Source organism: Rissa tridactyla, chromosome 21 (genome assembly GCF_028500815.1).
Source record: "Rissa tridactyla isolate bRisTri1 chromosome 21, bRisTri1.patW.cur.20221130, whole genome shotgun sequence".
In the NCBI taxonomy this organism is placed as follows: domain Eukaryota; kingdom Metazoa; phylum Chordata; class Aves; order Charadriiformes; family Laridae; genus Rissa; species Rissa tridactyla.
The window spans coordinates 3,960,627-3,981,669 of NC_071486.1; the positions used below are offsets into that span (position 1 = coordinate 3,960,627).

Here is a 21,043-nt window from a genome sequence, read left to right on the forward strand (position 1 = left end):
TGAGCCTTGTTTTCTTGCTGGGAACTTTTGTGTGCTTGCAAAGAGGGTGGGGGTTGGGATTGCAGCTGAAATCCCACACTGTGAATGCTGTGGGCTTGGTTAAAGTGTGGGTGAGTGTTAATATCCAGCTGTGTCAAGGAGGAGGTTTAGAAAAAAGCTGCTTAGTCAACATGCTGACTCCAAACCTGCCCCTCTAAACCTGAGGAATTAAGGCTGGGAATTGGTCTGATGACAGATGCGGGGCTGTGAGTGTTCCTGCCCTCTCCTTCCCCGTGCTGGCTACCGGGTTCTGGCTTGGGCAGTGGGGGACTTACTCAGCGCAGAATTGTAGAAACCCTGTGTCCTGCCAGGGCATGAAGGTGTTACGTAGCTGACTGCTGGATCTCTTATCCAGCCCTAGGAACGGCATAAATGAAGTCTTGGAAAGGAGCGAGCAGTGATCCGAGCCAGGCACGGGGGCAGTTCCTGGCCTCCACTGTCCTCCCAGGGGTGCCTGAGCCAGCGGAGGGGGAAGGGTGAGAGATCATGGGATTGAAACGTTCAGGCATGTGGAGGATGCTCTGGGCCTGTCATGATAAAGGCAGCCGGGGCTGATTCACTGGAGATCCTGTTTTGGCTGCCGAGAGGCTGGTGACTGCAGCAGGGAGCTGTAACCTCGCTCCCTGGGATGGGGGTGTCCAGCTTATGGGTTTCACCCCCACCTGCACTCATCCTCAAGCTGTCCTGATTTAAGGACCTATACTAAATCAGCTTGTGCTGTTTCAGTCCAGAACGCTTTTTTGATGGAGTACAGGAGGGCTTGAGTTGCAGCCTACTGGGGTCCTTATGACCCACCCCAACCTGTGCCAGTGCCCTCTTGGAGTGGTGATGCTGAGGGGGGGACACAGACCTGGTCCCAGGACAAAGCTGCTTCCTCCCCTCCTACTTTTATCGTAACACGCCACCTCGGAGAGGAAGACAATTTGCGGGGCCGATTTTGGTCCTCTGTCAAAGCCGCTCCCTTTTGAACTCATCCCTTCATTAGTTTCCATAAACACACCCAAATTGCTGCTGCTTGTGAAACAGGGCTGTCGGGGAGGAATGGGTGTCCCATGCAGTCGCTGATGAGCTCTGGAGTCATCCAGGTTCAAAGGCTTGGTGAAGTCAGACGATGGCGGCCTTCCTCCCTCTGGCTTGTCTGGACCAGTGTGGTCTGCCTCGACCTGCACGCCCTGGTCTGTGGCCCATTTTCAGGCTGGCATAGTCCATGCCACGGCCAGCCTGGCACAGTCCTGCGTGCTGTGGCCTGTGACTGGCATTTGGGCCAGCAGACAGAGCCAAAATCATCTAAAATATGCCCAGAGAATCTGTGGCTGCCCCATCCCTGGAGGGGTTCAAGGCCAGGTTGGACGGGGCTTGGAGCAACCTGGGCTGGTGGGAGGTGTCCCTGCCCAGGGCAGGGGGTGGCATGGGGTGGGCTTTAAGGTCCCTTCCAACCCAAACCGTTCTGTGATTCTAAAATCTGAGCTGCTCGCAGCCGAGATAAAAATACGACTCTTACGCCATGGAGTGTTTAGTGAGGAGTCAACGCTACCCGCACTGCAACCAGATCCCCCGCCAGCCATTTAACAGGTGACTCACGTTCTATTTTTATTTTGCTTGTCATTTGTCTTCTGGTAGGATCGCGATACCTGCTGTACGAGCTGGGTTAGAGCTGGAGGTGCATCTTTTTCTGCCCTCCCCAAAAGCCCTTCCTAGGCCTTTCAAAGCCGAGCCTCAGCTCTCAGCACATTTTCTCATCGTACGCTTGGAGCAGCTCTGAAAAAGACCGAAAGTAACTAAACCCGCACTCACCTGCCGCTGCCCAATTCCTGCCTCTTGACATGGGGACTCATTTCAAACCCAGCCTTTTGCTGGGTTTCTGTTGGGATTTTTTATTTGGGTGTTTCTGGGAGGGCAGGGAAGCGTCCGATTCAAGGAGCCTGGGTGAAACGCCGTCCCCTGTAATCAGAGATCGGTGTGTTGCATAAACATGTATTTGCCTTTGACGTGTCCTCGGCCCTTTTCCCGGCAGACCCGCCTGCTTCCCAGCACACCGCAGGAGAGATGAGCTCCACCGGCACAGTGGGGTCCGGGACAAACCCAGAGAGTGTCCCTACCTGCGTGATACCCACCTAGAAATTAATGACCCCCTGCAAAACCCCTGCTGCAGGGAGGAAGGGCAGCACGGGTGATGCTGGCTCTCAGGGGAGAATGCTCTCCTCCTGTCCCGGCAGTCTGGAAGTTTAACGTCCCCGCAGTTTAACGCCTATTTAGAATAAAAATGTGGATTTTAATGCCCTGTCCCCCCCACTGCCCTGTGCGTGTGGTATCAGGGCTGTCAGTCCTTCCTCGCAGGAGCTGGGGCAGTTTTGGGGGACTGGTCTGTTGGGGAAACGCAGATTGTGCAAAGCCTGAATCAGCCGCGAGGAACATCCTGACCCCGCGGCAACGACCACCGCAGGACAGTGTCCCATGGGTCCATTTTGATTCATGGCAAATTGTTTGTTTGATTTATTTTTTTTTTTGCGTGTGTGTTTGTGTGCTCCACTTTCCTGCGGTCCCTGTAGCAGAAATTGGGCGTTTTCTAAGTTATGAGAAAAGCAACATCAGCATTTAGGATGCGAAACTGCTGGTTGGGGTTATTTCTGCCCTTCCCACAGAAGCCAGATCTCATCCCTTCTAATCCCGGTATTCCCGTCCCTGCCTCGAAGCGCTTTTACCCATTGCCCACCCTGAAGCTGGGGAGAGAGCTGGGCCCCTTCGAAAGGCGGCCAAAAGGACGGGTTGCTCAGAAGGGAAGAAGATGAGCGGGGATGGGGACGGCACCGTCGCGGCAGCCGCGGCTCTGGGCTCTCCCTTCTTTGCAGCTGGAGGAGGGACAGAAGCGAAACTGGGTGCCGCGGAGCCTCCTCCCTGCACCAGCACGTTTGCGCAGGGCTCGGCCTCCGCCAGGTGCTTCCTGCCCTCTTTTTATTTGCCGATGGGGTGATGGGAAGCGACCGGCTATTTCGGCTCAGCCGAGGCCAATCAGGCACCCGCCCGGGTGCAGCCGCGCTCGCCTGTATCTGGGGAGACGCAGCCGGCAGCGCCCAGCCCCAGCCCTGGGAAAAGGGGGAGGCGCGGGCCCCGGGGCGCTGCGTCGCCTGCGGTGCTCTGGAATCCGGGATGAGCTTTCCCAGGATCTGCCGGAGCTGTAGAAGTTCTGCCATCACCTGGCCCGGCAACGGGAAGATGGTTTGCGGGGTTCGGAGGGGTTGGTGCTGTGCCAAGCCCATGGCGCTCCGGGCTGCAGCTCTCCAGCAGACTGCGGCATCGCTGCTGCTCGCACCGGCAATCCCTGGCATCGCCCCTGTTTGCACCGGCAAACTCCGGCATGGCCAGTGTTTGCTGCTGTAGTGGAATCATAGAATTGTCCAGGTTGGAAGGGACCTTTCAGATCACCCAGTCCACCCATCAACCTAACACCGACAAAAACCATCACCAATCCATATCGCTAAGCACAATGTCGTATCCGTCTTTTAAACACCTCCAGGGATGGCGATTCCACCCTGGGAAGCCTGTGGAGCCCCCCCACAAGCTCTGCCCCCTGCCCTGCACCCCGCAGGGCTGAGCCCAGCCCTTCCCTGACCCCCCCGTGGCGTGGGCAGGCGTCGGGTCCATGGTCTGGGTTGGCACAGGGGACCACGCGCCCTGCCTACCCTTCCTCCTGACAGACCTTCCTCTCCCTCCTCTTCCCTCATCCAGCGCTCTGGTCTCCCTTCGCATCTGCACAGCGGCCACAGACGGACCTTGAGCCTCCCATGGCCAAACCTTGAGCTCTCCCCAACCATGACCCATCTTGGCTCATCCCCGAGCACCCCAACAGCCTCATGCAGCCCCCCAGCCGGCGTGAGGGGGAGGCGGGGCGGGGGGGGGAGAAGGCACCGCTCTGCCTTTCCAATCCTTGTTAAAAACTGAACCACCCGGTGGAAAAAAAAAAACAACAAAAAAACACAAAAAAAACCCCCCAAAAACAACAAACCAAACCCTTCCTTCCTCCAAAAAGGTCATGGGCAGATGCGAGCGCGTGTGCCGCAGCCGCCGCACGCCCACTCGCCACCCCCCGGTGCGGCGCAGTAACTGTCTCGGCTTGCTGGGCTTGGAGGGATTCCAGCAGCAGATGGGGCAGGCTGCGGCGCTGCTTAATGCTAACTTGAAAATGGAAAAAAAAAAAATTCCAACCCACCCCCCCACCCCCACCCCCCCCCCAACAAAACAACCACAAAACCTGCCGGCAGGCTCAGCCCCAGCCCCGGCTCCGCTCCCTGCCGGCTCGTGTCCAGCCGTGCCAGCTTTGGGGCAGGAGCGCACACGGAGCGGGTCCTGCGCAAACATCTGGTTTATTCAAAATTCCAGGAGAATTAGAAATTACAGGGAATTAGAGGGGAAGGGGGGCCCCAAAAGGGAGCGGGGGTCTCCTCCCAGTGTGCCAAAAGGGGGCACATCCCACAGCCGTGGGGTGGGTTACTCCCCACCGAGGTGAGTGGGGACAAAAGTGGGGTCTGTAGAGGGACAGCCCACCCTGGTGCTGCGGTGGGTCCCCAAGTCTCCCCGCTCCTGGGGTGTCACCGAGGGGGGCTTGGGGGTCCCGGGGGGCCGACTCACCCCAGCTGCTCCCCTGCTGCAAGCGCCTGGGCGAGGGGCTGGGACAGGTGGGCTGGGGGACAGGAGCCGCTTTCAGCCGCTTTTTTGTTTTCCACCGAGCATCCCATGGGGAGACCCATCCCCATCCCCATCCCTGTTCCCGACCCCATCCTGGCCCCCTCCGCAGCGGCTGCTCCCCAGCGCGGGGGCCTGCTCCAACGCTCTCATTTACGACCTGTTGGGGGATAAAAGGGGCTTGTTGGCAGCAGCGAGCAACTGGTGTGCGGGGGGACAACTGTTGCCATCTGTCTGGTGGGGCGGTGGGGGGGCCGCGGCGGGGCCAGGGCCAAGCCGGGGCCGGGGTTTTGTTTCTCCTTTCATGCACCACTAAACTTTGCACCTTTTGTTTCCCAGAGAAGGGCTGAGAGCCGGGGAGAAAAGAGGCCTCTGCGCCGCACGGGTCAGGGCAGAGCCCGCTCAGCTGGCCGGGAGAGTTTGCGTACGATTCTTATTAAACATTATAATAGTAATTATTGTTATTTGAGGAGTGTGTTGGGCAACCCGGTGCTGAACCCCCGCCGTCCTCCCCCCGCCGTGCCGCCCCCGCGCCGCACCCTGCGTGCTCGCCGGGCAGAGCGAGGTGCCCCGACACGTCCCGTGCTGCAGCACCGGGGAGTCGCGGCTGCTGATGCGAGTGGGGTGCGTCCCTGGGGGACCCGAGGCTGTGTGGGGCCCTGCCACCCCCGAGGGATGCTGTGCCCCTGTCCCCAAGGGACACTGTGTCTCTGCCACTAAGGGATGCCGTGCTCCCATCTCCAAGAGATGCTGTGCCCCCGTCCCCAAGGGATGCCGTGCTCCCATCCCCAAGGGACACCATGCCCCTTGTCCCCAGGTGATGCTGTGCCCACGTCCCTGCGCTGGCAGAGGCAGTGAGGAGAGGGCAGGGCACAGGCAGCCGGGATGGTGGGAGCAGCCAGAGGCTGCGTTCGCTGCCCCGGGGCCGTTTGTGCTTCCTCGTGGAGCGGTGTCTGTGTCTGGGATGGGAGCGCAGAGCCCCAGGCGGGCTCCAGCCGGGTGTGTGAGTCTCACCAGCTGCCTGAGTTTGGTTCAGGGCTTTGAGCCACTCGCTTTGCTTGTCATCTGCGTCCCACCGAGCCATGTCTGCGGGCCCAGCCTGGAGCTGGGAGCTGGGACGAGCCCTGTGTGTCAGGGGAAGCGCGTTTCCCAGCTCTGGGGAGCACCAGAAGAGGGCTTGTGTGGTTTCCCCCTCTGCCACGTCTCCACACCGGTGGCACTGACCCAGGAGTGTCTTGTGGACCACATCCGAGCTTTGCCCGTGGCTTCTACTGTTAGAAAGCAGCCCTGGCCAGCCTCATGTCCCAGCCGGCAGAAAAAAGGCAGGAGGAGAAGGATTTAAGGGTGATGCCGAGGTCTGCGCCCCAGCTCCTGTGGGAATGTGTTAGGGCATCCCTCGGGGGGCTGGCACCTGCCCCAGCCCCTCTGCAAGGGCCACTCGTCCCAGTGCCGGCCCCGCGGGGAAGGGGCAGCTCCCGGTGTCGCTGCTGCGGGGTGCAACACCCGTGTGAGCACAACACCCGTGTGAGCACAACAACACCCGTGTGAGCACAACAACACCTGTGTGAGCACAACGCCCGTGTGAGCACAACAACACCCGTGTGAGCACAACAACACCCGTGTGAGCGCAACACCCATGTGAGCACAACGCCTGTGTGTGCACAACACCCGTGTGAGCGCAACAACGCCCGTGTGAGCACAACACCCTCTGGGAACCGGCTGGAGGCAACAATATCCCTAAGCCCTGTGCGTCCCTGGCGTTCCCAGCTGCCAGACGAAGGGCGAGGCCCATTTTCCCTCTGACAATGCCCTTTTACCGGGGAGTTTATTTCTATTATAGCACCGGATAAAACAGAAAAGGGGAAGGACGGGGCTGGAGCGGAGCAGCTGCCCTTGCTGGCTGGTTGGCTGCTTTGTTGGGAGTTAAAAGGCTGGATCGGGGCTGAGACACCCACCGTGGTGCTCCCTTAAAGCGCAAGGGCTCATTGCCCCCCTCCCGGCCCCCGCGGGGAGACCCCGCAGAGCCACCGCCTGGGATCTGCCCCGGCAAATCCCCCTGGGGGTGCTCAGCGAAGACCGTGGCACTGTTTTGGGGTGCAGCCCTGCTTAGCCCAGGGACGCAGAGCCGGGGGGTGGGATTGTCTCTCCCAACCTCCGCCAGCGCACGGGGGGGCTGAGCTTTCCTTTTTCCTCCTTCTCCCATTTGCAGGGACTTTGGCGCTGGGGTTCAGCTCCAGCCCTAGGGCCGTGCTCCTGGATCCTGGTTGCGGTGTCAGAGCAACGCACCCCCTCGCAGCGCTGACCCCAAAACCTGCCAGCGTGGAAGAAGGGAGAACAGTGATGCTGAGCCTATCGCCTCCCAAACCCAGACCCCCCCACACTGACCCAGCCGGCCCAGAAAGCCCCCCGTGGCCGTGCCAGCCCCCAGCAGCCTTAGGGCTGGCGGCAGCGGCTGCTGGGGAGGGCTGGGGGCCGCGGCGGGGCCGGGGCGCAGGGGCCATGCCGCCTTTTGAAGCAGAGACAAAGCCCGTCTTGATATTTACGGCACGTGCAGCGGGAGCGCGGGGCGTGCGGGGCTGCGGGACAGATGGCGAGTGAAACAAAAGGGGAGGCAAGAATGGGAGCTGAACAGATTGGGAATTCCTGGCCGTCCCTCTCCCCCCTGTGCCCAAACGCTGCTGGGGAGCCTTTCCCCAGTGGCCCCCCCAAAGTGGTCGGTCCCTTGGTGGGGGGGGGGCGAGGGCCAGCAGAGACCCGCCAGCTGCTCTAGCTCCTGGGCTACACATCCCGAAATCCTGAGCCCCAAAATCCCAAGCCCCAAAATCCCAGCTCCATTTTACTCCTGATGTTGACCTCCGGGAGCAGGACATTCCCCTCCCCATTCCTCCAAGCCTCAGTCTACTCCTCTGTGAAATGGGACCACGGCTCATCCCTGATCGATGCCGGGGAGGCGAGGGGTCCTGGCGACCTCCACCGATGACGTGCCCTGCCCCCTCCCTGGCATCTTTTCCTGCTGCCTCCGCAGTTTTCTTATCTCTTCCCAGCAACGTCGCAGCTGCTGCGGGCCGGATCCAAGCAGCTTATTAATAATCAACTTTTATTGCTCCTCGCATCGCAGGCACGTCTGCAGATGGCCAGGCGTGGTGGTGGCAGCCGTGACTCGGCCACTGATCCTTTTGTCCTCGCAACTCCTCCACTCAATAAAGGTTTTAGGTTAAGTCCGAGAAGAATTGAGCAAAGGGAAGCGCCGAAGGACGTGACGCCGGGTTACACTACCCCGGGCCGTGACTCACGTCGGCTCTGCAAACGCTCACACGTTGAATTTGAAGCACAGGGACGGTGCTGTGCCCAGAGATCACGTCCCTCGACTTGGAGGGGAGGTGGCTCTGCCCACCCCGGGCTCCTCCAGCCACGTTTGGGTCAAACCCACCTCCCGCTGCCTCGCCGCTTTCTGGTGTACTTCTCCGAAGGAAAACATTTTGAGGGGTTGTTTTTAAACACAAATCCTGCACTTCCTGAGGAGATGCCCTCCAAAAGGGTTGTTTGCAAACAGCCCAGGAAGCGTTTGAGCTGATGGATGATGCAAAGGGGGAAAAAAAGCGTGGGGGGGAAGAGGCTGGAAAGAAGCAGAGATGGAATTTGGGGGTTTGCAGGGGAGCTCTGGAGAAATCCTGCCCGTCCCCATGGCCTACCCCATGGGAGCTGCTGGTTTGTAGGGTCTCGTGCAGGGACAGCCCCAAGGCGGGTGCCCAGCGCTGGTGGCCGAAGCCCCTCTACGGACATGGGGGGATGGCGGGGGGCAGCGGGACTGGCAGGAGCAGCAGGGTGTCTTTGGCATCCCACCCAAGGAAAGTCCTTGGGAGGAGCCCACAATCCAAATGTCACTTTTTTCGGGGGGGTGTGTGTGTGTGCTGCAGCTGCTGGTACCTCCTGCAGCAGCCCCACAAAGCCTCCCTGCTCCGGGCACATCTCCAAGGGGGCTGGGGAAGCTATTTTTTGGATGGTTTGGGGTTTACCCCCTCCTTTACGCTTCTCTGTGGATCTGGACAAAGCACTGCACTCACCCCTCCTCCTTCTCCTCCTCCTCCTTCCCGGTGGGATCCAGGCTGCTGGGGCCCCCCGGACCCGCATCTCCTCCCAGCAACAGGAGGAGGAGGAGGAAGGGGAGGAGGAGGGGGGCCAAGTCCCCATCCCTTCTCTCCCCACCACAACAACAAGGCGGTGATTGGGTGCCCCTGGGCTTTCCCAGGACCAATGGAGGCTCCCCCCCCCCCCCTTTTTTTTTGGGGGGGGGGGGGGGGGGGGAGGTGGAGAAGCAGGGCAGGGGGTTGCACTGACCCTCCGCCCCCTCACCTCCACCCCCGTGGGATACAGGGCCGGTGCCCCAGCTGGTGTAAATCAGCAATCCCAATCGCCCTGCCTGGATAAAGCAGCTGCTGGAAGCAGGATGGGGTGGCTGTTTCTCTTGGGGTTTGCTCTGCTGCCACCCGACCCTGCTGTCACATCCCCCCCCACCGAGGCTGGGGGAGGGGGGCGTTTGCAGGGAGACCCCGGCCCCTTCGGCTCCTGCAGGCTGGTGTTGATTTGGGAAGGGGTGTGGATGCTCTGGGGCAAAAACCCCCCACCCGGGAACAAGGAGCAGTGTGTGCTGGTGCCAGGGCAGCTCCCGAGCACCGGGAGGAGGGTGGTGCTTGGCTGGTTTGTAGATGGATCCTGCCAACATCCTCCCCTCGCCGCTTTTGAAGAGCGTGGAGACATGGCATGGGCTTGGGTGCTCGCAGTTCTGTCCCTGTCCCCCTCCCGCCTGGTCTGCTGGGTGCTGCCACAGGGCAGCAGGAGGACACTGGGCTGTGGCGCGTGTCCTGGGGGCTGCTGGCAAAGAGCTGGGAGCTGGTTCTAGATGCCAACAGGCGCCTGTGTTGGACCTGACTGGCCGCACATCTTGGGGAGGCGGTGGGGGGGGTGTCTGGAGCATCCTTCCTCTCTGCAGAGCCCACTCCCACCATGCTCCCTCCCTGCCAGCCTTGGAGGGAGCCTGGCACAAACGCCGCTCGCCTCTCGCTATCTTGGGAGCAGGGTCAGGTTTGCCTCCCTCTGAGCCCTTTTTTCCCTGCATGGAGCTGGGTTTCAACCCATGGCTCAGCCCAGCCTTGCCCAAGCAAGTCCCGGCTGTGGTGGGCACCCCTGGGTGCAGGGCAGCTCTTGGACCTGGGTGCTTCTCTCTGGGGAAATGAATTTGGGGAAGGAAAGCCAGGGCCAGCCTGGAAAGGGACACAAGTGGCAGGCAACGCCGACATCTAGTGACAGCCCTGGGGTCCTCGGCCAGCTGGGTTGGGATCCTTGTTCCAGGGGGATTTGTGTCTCCGCAGGGAATGGGGTTTGGCTGTGGGAGGTCGCAATGAGGATGCGCGTGTCCCTTTGCTGCCCTGGGGTGTAGGAGAGGACGAGGAAGGGGATGGAGCAGGGCTGTCTTGCCTCTCCTCCTGCCTGGCTTCTGCAGGAGCCTTGGCTGGATCTGGGGGGGCTGCCCCTGGCCAGGATCAGGGCTGTTTGGGGACGGGCAATGGGGAAACCCACCTCCTGCCTCCCTGGCTGGCACCAACCCCAACCCAGCGAGCCCCCGGTATGCAGCGGAGAGGCCGCAGGCTGGGAAATGGCACTTTCTGTGCAACTCCAGATCTGTAAAAATCCTGCCCATGTGAATTTTTTTTCCCCAAGCATCCTCCAGCTTAGCTGTTAAAAATAAACAGGGCTGAAGACTGGAGAAGATGAAAGCATCTGGAAGATAACGACCAGAAGAACTGTGCCAGTAGCACCGCCATCCCTTCCCTCTTAACTGACGTTTTTCCATGTGTATTTTTTCCTTCTATAAACGTCCTCGCATGGGCCCCATCTGGGATGTGCTGGAGCAGCAGCTCCTCGCTGCGGGGAAGGCGGTGTACGCACATGCCGTGTCTGGTACAACCGCTAGACGGCAAATCCAGCCCGGATTATGTCTGGGAGAAAGATCTGGTCTGCAAGAGGGGAGGTTACGGTGCTCGGAGCAGCCCAGACGCTCAGACCCTGCGGTTGGGATTCCTCGGACACGTTTCGTGCAGTTACAGAAAGGGCTTTATTCGTCGGTATGATATCTACAGTTCATGCGTCAGTGATAGTACAGGTTTTTTTGGGTTTTTGTTTCTATAGTGTTAGCATGCAGTTTAAATGCGGAGGGCCCGGATGACCTCTTCAGCTTTGCAGGTCATCTCCAAAGCTCAGCTGCCCCATTGGTTCTCAAACTAAACCGTCCAAGGAACCAAGTCGGGTCTTTTTGGCTTTTGGCGAATTCAAATGTGCTGCGGATGCATGTGTCACTGCGATTTATTATTATTATTGTTGTTTTTTTTTTTTTAATTGGGAGACCCCGGTTGCTGGGCAGGGAGGGAGCTCGGAGCCAAGCCGGTGGGTGGGATGGAGCTGGGTGTGGGGGCTCCCCGGGGAGCCGGGGGTGAGAGCACCGGGAATTGCTCCATGGCTCACCCCTGGTCCTGCCCTCAACCATTGGTCTGGGAGGAAGATGTGAGTCTCCCCCCAAGGTATGGCCACAACCAGGCTGTTTCTCAGGGTGTTTCTCTCCAACCTCAGGAGCTGACAGCCCCTTGGCAGCAGCAGGAAAGGTTTCTCTCCTTTATCTCTGGAGCAAGAGGCTGATGGAAGGGGGGAAAAAACAGAGGGGGAAGAGTGGATTTGCTCTTCCCCATCCTACACTGAGGGATGTTGGCAGCCAAGAAATCTTTAACCCTTTACTCGTGCAGCTCCCAACCTCCCGGATGCTCCTCCCTGTGACTGATGGCACCTGGCCCAGGGTGAGTCACTTTAAATCTGCTGGTTGTGCAGGACCCTCACCTGAACCGCTCCTCGCTGGGGTCGGATGCTCAGTGCCACGTCTGGGAGGTGGGATGAGCTCTCTCCCATCCCTGCTGCATCCCACCTGGACCAGGGGAGAAGGTCAATGGGGGTGCAGCGCTTTGGGGGGTGGCTGCGGTGGGGTCAGAGGGGGAACGGTGCTGGGACCTGTCCCACCCTGCGTGGCGGGAGAGCCGGCGAGTGGGAGCATTTGGGGACAAATGGCTCTTTCCCACCCGCGTGGGCTGGTGTTGGAGTACCCTTATTGCACTATTGCGAAGCCAAGTCAAACTGTCAAGCTGCATTAAAATGGGAATGAGTGTCTCCCCAGGAACAGGGGAGCCAAGTCCTGAGGATGGGGAAGGGGCCGGGGGGAGGCCGGGCTAGATTTCGATGATGGTGGCACGCCGCAGGCACAGCGGGGCATCGGGGGGCACCGCGTTTCGCTTGATCTCGTTCCCATCGAGTCGCAGGACCTGGAGCCTGGAGTAGTTCATGACATCCACCACGGTGCAGAAGCTGCTGATGGAGAACTCTGCGGGGGGAGAGGAGACAGAGCTGAGCATTGGCTTCAACCCCGGCTCTATCTCACCTTCATGACGTGACTGATCTTTGGGGAACGATGTGAGAAACGTCAAGGAGGGGCCGCCCTGGAGATGGGTCTGAGAGTGCTGACCTCTGAGAGCCGGATTATGTTATGACCCCCAAATCGCCAATTATTCCTGCAAATTTGGACTTGACACCCTCAGCTCTTAAGCTAAAAGGGCAACTGGTGCTCCCGGCTGCACTCAGAAGGAGCCTGTGAGTTTGCCTGTTCCAGGGTTTGGAAGCGGTGGCAGTGCCTGCCCTTGGCTGCCTTTGTCCAGCCTGGCTGGAGCACCCGTAGAGAAAAAGCCGGGTGGAGTCAGACGGAAAACACTGCTTTTTATCAGGAATTGCCTTTGCAACCACTTTTGTGAGGCTTCACAGGCTGCAGCCTCCAGCCCTTGGCTCCCCCTGGCCACCCGCCGTGGGATCACCCAGGCAGCGTGTCCGGGAGAGGGGGCATCCCTGTCACTGTCCCCATCCCATGCCTACAGACGTCCCCTCTCTGTTCATCCACCACCAGCCGCTGCCAGCACCAGGCAGGGAAACTCCAGCCCTGCCCGGGCTGGGTTTGGAGGGAGAAGATGGAGCAAACTCCAAAAAAAATTCTGTGCGGGATTTGGGAGAGAAGCGACCGACTAGGTGGCAGCAAAGCTCCAGGCCGGGATGCTGCTGGGGAAGGCAGCGGCGTGCTGAGGGACCCCTGTGCCCACAGGCTGGGGGGCCTGGGGGGCTGCGAGCCGCGGGGTGGCAAGCGGGGAACTCCCGGGGCGACCGGAGGGGCACGATCCCGGCCCTGATGCCCTGTGGGGTGGGATGTGCCCGCCCCCCTCCCCAAAGAGGTGGGTTCTGCACGCCTGGCCCCGCAGCCCCCCGCTCCTGGGGATGCTTTAAAGGTCAGCGGCAAAACCTGCAGCTGGAGGAGAAACTGCAGTAAAGCCTGAACGGCTCCGCCGTGGTTTCATGGCATTTGTGGGCAGACGTTAACAGCTACAAAATTTTGAAAGCAAACATTTGCGAATCTGTTCTTGTTTTTGTGTTTCTGTCGGTTCCTCGGTGCGGGGTTGTGTGTTTCCTCTGCAACAGCCGATGGCTGCACTGACACGTCCCCGTCCCCATCCCAGGCTTGCTCAGAGGCTCCGGCACCGCTCCAAGAGGGTCCTGCCCTCGGGGGCTGGCAGGTGAGAGGAGCAAGCCTGGATTTTTCCAGGAGATTGCTTGGTTGGTTGTTTCTTTTTTCTAGCTTATTTTTATAAATAGCAGCCCCAGAACAAGCTGCTCCTTTTATTTATTTGTGTGTTTAGTGGAGTGAATTTTAGTCCTGGCAGAAGACGCTGCGTTGATGGCTCTCATCTAAGAGCTCCCGTCTGTCCCAGCCCCAGCAAGGATGTGCCCCTCAGCTGCAGACCATGACCCCTGGGGGGCTTTGGGGCCATGGGCTGTGCTGGTGCCCTGAGAGGTGGGGAGGGAGGTGGGCAGAAGGGGCTGGAGAAAGGGGCTGTGCTGGCACCATTGGGCGCCATGGGACATCCCTGCCCCCTGCATTAACTCTGACCAGCGTGATGTGTGCTCCCACACATGACCATGGCAGTGGGGACCCCCCGCTTCTATCCACTCTGTCGGTGGCCCTTCAGCCTGTGTGCAACGCTAGACTAAAGCCATAGTCCCCTCCCCAGGTTGTGCATCAGCTTCTACGTGCAGCCGGTTTCTGGCATCTCTAACCAGAGGATGCTGAGGCTTCTGCTAAATGCTCAGTAAAACCAGTGCCATGGCTTTGTGCATCACACAGGAGTGTTCAGAGCTGGGAGCCTCTTGGCTCCAGGTGTGTTGGGACACAACAGGCCCCATGCCTGCCTTGCTGAGGGCCACCTAGAAGTCTCCCAAATTCCAGCTTCCTGCTCAAACCATTACCCCAGGCAGTCTCCCACAGGGCGGCACGGGTTCTGCATCCCCATCTCCCCATCCCTCTATTGCACCACCGTGCTTTTGTTGACATGTTTCCGCTCACCGTTGATTTGGTTCCCTTGAAGGTAGAGGTTCTCAAGGTTGGTGCTGACCCGGGGGATCTTCTGGAGCCTGTTGTAAGAGAGGTCCAGCTCGAGGATGCTGCTGCTGTTGAAAGTGTTGGTAGAGAGCCCTTGATTTGTCAGGCTGTTGTGGGACATCCGTACATAGAGCAGCTTGGGAGAGACCTTGAAATAGTCATCAGGGATGGTGTTGATGTAGTTGTACTCTAGGTAGAGTTGTTCCAAAGCCATTGGGAGTCCATCAGGGACTTTCCTGAGGTGGTTGTAGCTCAGATCAGCAAGGATCAAGGACTTGAGCCCTTTGAGGGATGCTCCCATCTCAAAAATGTAGTTGTGGCTGAGGTACAGGGCTGTGAGGTTCTCGAGACCCTCCAGAGCATTGGAGGGGACCTTGGAGATCTGATTGTAAGACAAATGGAGCTCTCTCAGGGACCGGGGCAAGGGGCTGGGCATCTTGGTTAGGTTGTTGTTGTTCATGTACAACCTCTCCAGGCTGTTGAGCTTGGCAAAGACCCTCTTGCCCATCTTCTCACTGGTGATCTGGTTGTTGTGCAGTGCGAGCCACTCCAGCTCTGTGGCGTTGTCAAAAGCCCCTTCTTGGATGGCGGTGATCTGGTTGTTCTGGAAGTAGACATATTTCATCCGGGAAGGCACGAAGGGCAGGTACCTCAGGTTGCGGGTGTCACAGTACATGGCTGATGAGAAGTTAGGGGGGCAATCACACTCTTGGGGACATTGCCAGGAAGGGGCTTGCTGAGGTTCAGGGCCGGGCTCTGCCTCCGTGTCCGGAGCTGGGAGGTAAGAGTACACGTAAGGGGTGTTCTCGTCCTCGTAGTAGGGCATGTAGTTATAGGAGGACATACGGGACTGTCGCATGTAGTACTGTAACCAAGCCATGTCTTCTTCTTCATTGTACTGGCCCAGGGAGGCTCCGCAGAGCCCAGCGATGATCAGGATGGTGGCCCAATGCATGGTGCTGATGCTGGAGGGACCTGGGTGGGGGAGAAATGGTGGGGGGGGAAAACCATCAGCAATGTCAAGTCTGATGTGAGGGCTGGAGGCAGGTGAGCTGCACTCTGTGGCCTGGGGATCCAGTGGGGCTGGATATGGTCACAGCCCTGGTGGCACCTGGCAGCTGGAGAACCAGGGGGCCTGAGTGAATCCTACCCCAAAAAATGTGGCCGCAGCCATGTCCCCTGTTTGAAGCTACCTGATCTCCTCCCTTTCACCTCATGTGTGCTGGAAACCTCCATCCCGGTGGATATTTGCTTGCAAAATCTTTACTTATGGGTGTTTCTGTTATAACTGAGTAGAGGATGGAGATAGGGGCACGTGGTCCAAATTTGCGTAAGGTGCTGCAGCTTTGCCCCGAGGTGCTGGGACTGGCCTGTGCTGGTCCTGCATGGCGGGGGGGAGGAGAAAGGACCCGGCCACTCTCCAGCCAAGCAGAGGAGAGCGGTAGCTGCGGGAACAGGTTGATGGAGCTCAAGGCATGTTTCGATGGAGCTATATTTATGCTACGCTCGCTGGCGACATGATTTCGCTGTGGGTTTCATCCAGCTCTCCCTTCCCCCACAAACGCGCAGGATGCTCAGGCTGCTGGGGACTGATGTAAATCCTGGTAAACAAGTTCTGGCTTATTTTCGAAATGAAACCGCTTTCAAGCTTAGATTTCTCGAGCTCAGCCCCGACGTGAAAAGGGGCAGCATCCGCCGGCCCCTCCAGGCCGGCGTGACCAGGGAGAGAGGGAGCTGCCACCAGACATGGTGCTTGGACCCTGAAATTCAGCCTGCCGAGGGCTGATGTCCACAAGAGAGTGGGGCTGAGGGCTCGGAGCATGACAAACCTGTCCCCGAGCTGCTTGGCTTGGCGTGGGCTTCGCAGCCGCCCTGTGCCATGCCCAGGGCGGTGTGTGGTGCACCTCGGCGCTGGCGGCAAGAGGACTCCAGCCACGGCCGTTCATCCCGACTCCTCGTCTCGCTGCTAAAGGCAGAGCGGCCTGGAGCGAAGCGGCTTGAAATGCCTCCAGGAAACACTCGGGGCCGCGCAGCTTGGAGGGGGAGAGGAGCCGCTTCTGCCTGCTGGCTCCTATAGACGTGGCTGGGAGCGCGGAGCTGTCGGTGCGTGGCTGCCAGCGCCGCTCCGGCAGCCGCCGTGTGGGCAAAGTGCGAGCACGGGCCAGTTTCCCCCCTCGCTGTGCCAGGGGGGTGGCCGGAGGGTCTCCCGACGAAACCTCGCTGCGTCCCCACCCTGCAGCGAGGAGGGGACATCTTGCCCGGCACACAAAGAGGGCACAGTTTGCTGCGCGGCAGCGGCTGCCCTGCCACCGAGGCGCCCTGGCAGGCTGCTCGGGCTGGAAGAAAAGAGGGATTGAGAGGGCGGCGGGCAGGCATGGCTCCCTCGCTTTCTCCTTCTCTCCCTGCTGCCCCCTCCGCGTGCTCCTGCAGCCGAGGGGCAGATGAGACGTGGTCCTCCGGGATGCTGCATGCAACGGGGGAGCTTGGCAGTGGCAGAGGAGTTTCTTCTCCTCCTCCCTCCTGCTCCAGGGCACTCTGCCTGCTGAAATACCACAGCCCTGCTCCACGCAGGGGCTTCTCCACCCATGCAGAGCTGCTTGGCACCCCATTCCCAGGGGGCCCCTCTGCAGGGCAGGACCCATCCATGGGGTCCCTCCACCTTTCCTAGTGCCCCCCTTCAGCACACTGGTAACCCCACAGCCTGTCCTCAGCAGGCACCGCTGCTCCCCCACCTCATTTGAAGGTTGCTTCTCCCCTCCCCGGTGGGCTTCAGCCCTGGTTTTGGGGTGGGATCTGAGCTGAGTGTGCCGGTGTCATCTCCTGGTCCCCACACTCCCGTGCCAGAGGGTTCTGGGCTGATGGGGTCAGCTCCTCACCCCGAGAGGGAGCAGGTTTGGGAGCAAGGGGCTTCACGCTCTGTGGCCATCCATGGAGTTGGCCCATGGACTGCGCCGGGCATGAAACCAGCTCCCCCTTCCCCTGCACCCCGGCAGAGGGGACGGGCAGAGCTGTGCTGGGCAGGGGGGGCAGCGAGCGGGCACTGCCCGCACCTGGGTGTCGATGGCTGTAGGTGCCCAGCTCCCGGCCAAGTGGGCAAGGAGGTGCTAGAGGGGCAAGAGACGTGGCTCGGGAGCGCTGGCGTTCAAGCCGTGCCACCCGTGTCGCTGGCATGTGCTTCATGTGGCGGCAGCCGCCCGCCCGCCCGCCGAAGCAAAGGTATGGAAATCAGGCTTCAAAAAAAAAAAAAAATCATAATAAATATAGAGAAGGACTTACCAAGCTAAGAGCCTCCTTTCCAAAGCCTCGCTGCTCTTCGCCGGGAGCTCCCGTGTGTCAAGCAGCATGTGAGTGTGTCTCCCGATTTGCAAAGGCTGGTGCCCGCCCTAGATCCCAGATCAAATATTGTGCTTGCAGGTCACGGGCTCGGCAGGTTTTTTTTTGGGGAGTGACCTCCCAGCAGCAGCCAGTTTGCAGGAGAGACTGAAGAGACCCTAATGCTGCCTGGCGTTATAAATAACCTGCTTTTTCTTTCCTCTCTCTCCCTCTCTCTCTCTCTTTCTCTCTCTCTCTCTCTCTCTCCCGTCTTTTCTCATAGGAGTGTTGGCACTTTTCAGGCTTTCTCTGTTTAACGAGTTAGTGGAATCGGGGATGTTGTTTTTAAAAGGGCTGTTGTTAGGTCTCCTGTGTTTCTCATCAGGAAGCGATGAGGAGGCCTCTGGCCAGATTAAAAAATATCTGATTTTGAGGGGCTGAGGATGTGATTCTTAGGGAGAAGGGAGAAAGTATCTATAACTTTTGCAGTAGGAGGGGAAGAGCCGTTAGTGCCTGCTCTGGCTGCAGCCTGGGCTTCTTCCCCAGGAAGCCTCGGTTTATGCAGTCCTGGTATTAAATATTTAGGATAAACATTTCCATGAACGATAAGGCTGCAGCATCCAAGGTAAATAAGTTGCCTACCAAAGGGCCACTGTGACAGCAGGAATTTGTCTTCAGCCTGGCAGGAGGGAGATGCCAAGCTGGCATTTCTGCAGGCTGTGCCCATCCACCTGGGAGGGGGGTGTCCATCCCCCCTCAATGGGGGTGCGGGGGGGACGGGGCAGGGGACCATGTGCTGAGGGTGACCCACGGTTGGGCAGAGCCGGGAGAGCTCGCAGCTCTCCCTGCCACAAGGCTCATCGCCTCCCAGTGCCAGCCTTGCCCTGGGAGGGGGGGTCCTGCAAAGCCGGGGAGCGGCAGGTGCTGTCACAGCCCCCCCAGTCCCCATCCTGGCTCTCCATGCACGTCAGCTTTGGAGTCAGCTCTTCCAGCGCTGTCGAAGCATTTCCTCTGCAAGGAAAGGAAAGGAGGAGCCCCGACCGCCCATCGCCATCCCCTGCCTGGCTCCAGCAGCACGCCCAGGTCCGCCCGGGAGCCTGGAATTACTTAGTGAAGCTCAGCAGGTGCCAGACTCCCTCCGGGCTTGCTTTCTCCTTGCTTTCCATCGAAATTTCCCAGCCAAAACATCCTCTTCCCCCTGGGGAGCCTTGCAAAGATCTTTATCGCTCCGAGGTCCCTGTTGTAAGGAGGAGGAATGCACAGGGCGGTTGGCGGCCGGGGCTGCGAGGGACACGCTGTACAGTGGGGACTTTGCCAGAAAGCCGGTCTATTTGGGAAGGAAGAGTGTGCCTGGAAAGCACAGCTCGCTGCATCGCAGCGCGGGGCCGGGATCTGCAAGGAGAGAGGATTCAGAGAAAGCCTTGCCTTCGAGTGGGAAAGGCAGACGGGGGGGGTTGTGCTGTCTAAAGGGAGGTAGAGCTCCAGTAAATCGAGGTGGGGGCTTTCATTCAGCTGGTAGCATCCCTTCTTCCCCGTTGAGCATTGCCATGGCAGCTTGCAGTGGCGCGGGGCAGCTGGAGAAGGGCTCTCACCCTGGGCAGGGGGGTGGTTCGAGGCTTCGGGCTGATGCAGAGAATGACCCCGCTTGGAGGGATTTGTTCCCGCTGCCAGGGAGCTCTGTTCCAGGGAAGATGGTGGGGAGGGTGGTGGCAGCCAGTAACATCTGCTGCTCGGCGCTTGGATGGTGTCAACCAACGTCACATCTCTGGCAGCTCGAGGTGTCCTGGTGGCCAACAGCTCGGAGGCTTTTGCAGGGCTTGGATGTTTTTCTGGAAAAGCAAATTGTCCCCAGCTAGGTTAGATAAGGAGCGTGGTCTCTCCGCCTTCTGGAAGTTAAAAATATTCATGACCCAGGACGGGCATCCTTTGGGGGAGGCCGTTCTGCAGTCCCTGCTGGGGTCGGGCACCCGCTGTGGGTGCCTGGGGCTGGTGGTCCCCCAGGGGATGCTGAGGAGCCCTCTCTACATGAGCTACCTCTGAATGGTGCCATCATCCCCCTTTCCCAGCCTAAACCAGAAAATAATGACATGTTTAAGCTCAGTTTGTATGTTCCCCACAGTCACCAGGACTTTCTGTTGAATCTCCTCCTGACTGGTTTAGGACTATCTCAGGCAAGTGAAAATTTACCATCTAAAGAGTCATGTATGTCTTTTTTTCTCCACCCAACCTTGAAATCTCATGCTCCAGCTGTCCAGCATCTCCCGAGCTGCCAGCAGGGCTCTCCTGCTTGGTCCGTTTGCCTGGCGTGAAGTGGGTGTTGATAAAGCCTCGGTGCTACTGCTCATTTGGGGCCAGAGCAAAACAGCTCCTCTGGGTTCCCAAGTGACTTCCACGAAACTTTTTCAACCTCTCCTCCTGTAAACCCCTCTTCCCTACTGCTGACAGTTCAAAGACAGCCCTGAACTGGTGACAGGAGCTGGGAACATGCTGTCCTGCTTGGTCGAAGCCAAGGGTCCCTATCGCTGCATAATCTCATCCGGAGCAGTTACTCCAGCGATCGTGGTCTGCATCTCATCAGGGTCAGACAGATGCCTGTATTGGTTTGCTTTGGTTTTCTGAACCAAACTGATGTGAACAGCGTCTATTTTGGTTGGGTTTGCTCCAGTTGTTTTGATCAAATGCTCTTGAGCTTTTGTATTTGCAACCACCGAATCTGGCCCGGAGTTTGCTTTTAATTTGCAAATCCCGCGCTCGGGGCCGGGAGCGCTGTCTCCTCCGCGGGTGGACGTGGGTTTCTCAGGAGGCTTTTGGCACGGGGACCGCATGCTTCACGCCATAACAGAGAAACAAAACTCTCTGATGCTCCTGCTAAGGCTAAAGCTCGTTCTACCTGGAGGAAGGGAGAACGATGAAACCTACCGTGGGCATCCAAAACCAAGGACTGTCAGAAGCACGGCTACTTCGGAGCGGCTTCCCTTTTTACTCATGGAAATGTTATTTCTGCCTCTTCCACGTTTCCAAGAAGTTTCAGCTCTGCTGGAGCTGTTGGCTGCTCCGTCCTCCCACTCATGCTATTTTCTTTAATTTCCATGGCCCTCCCCGTCCTGGGAGGGGGTTACGAGTCCCGCCGGGCTCAGGGTGCTTGCAGACAGGGCCGCTTGTGTTACGATCTCACCATGCCCTGCCCCGGCTGCGGGGCAGGTCCTGCAGGTCCTTTCCTAGACCTTGGCTTTAAAGACAGATCCCTGAAGGATGAAGGTCCCAGCTGCCCTTTTAAGGGACTCCAGTGACAAGAGTCCTATCAGGAGCCAAGGAGACCTTGTCCTTCTGGATCCCCAGCCTTGCTCAGGCGGGGCAGGTGGAAAGGCGTGGGGCATCGCCTGCAGAGCCTGCGTGGTGGAGGGGCCCACGAAGCCCCTTCTTTGCGTCAGGCCTCCTGACAAGGCTCGTGCTGCAAACACCTGAGCAGGAGGGCCCTGGAGCCAGTGCCCAGAGGTC

The 21,043-nt window shown here is 59.1% G+C and overlaps 1 protein-coding gene across 1 annotated transcript; it reads right to left on the minus strand.

Annotated features, from left to right (window-relative positions):
• Positions 1-10,822: 10,822 nt before the first annotated feature.
• On the minus strand, positions 10,823-17,811 carry FMOD (fibromodulin). Its single transcript, XM_054181297.1, has 3 exons — positions 17,510-17,811; positions 14,198-15,208; positions 10,823-12,139 (listed from the first exon to the last, which is right to left on the minus strand). Exons 2-3 carry the CDS (start codon positions 15,186-15,188, stop codon positions 11,988-11,990), a joined length of 1,143 nt encoding a protein of 380 aa, XP_054037272.1. The 5' UTR covers positions 15,189-15,208; positions 17,510-17,811; the 3' UTR covers positions 10,823-11,987.
• Between the last annotated feature and the right edge of the window lie 3,232 nt (positions 17,812-21,043).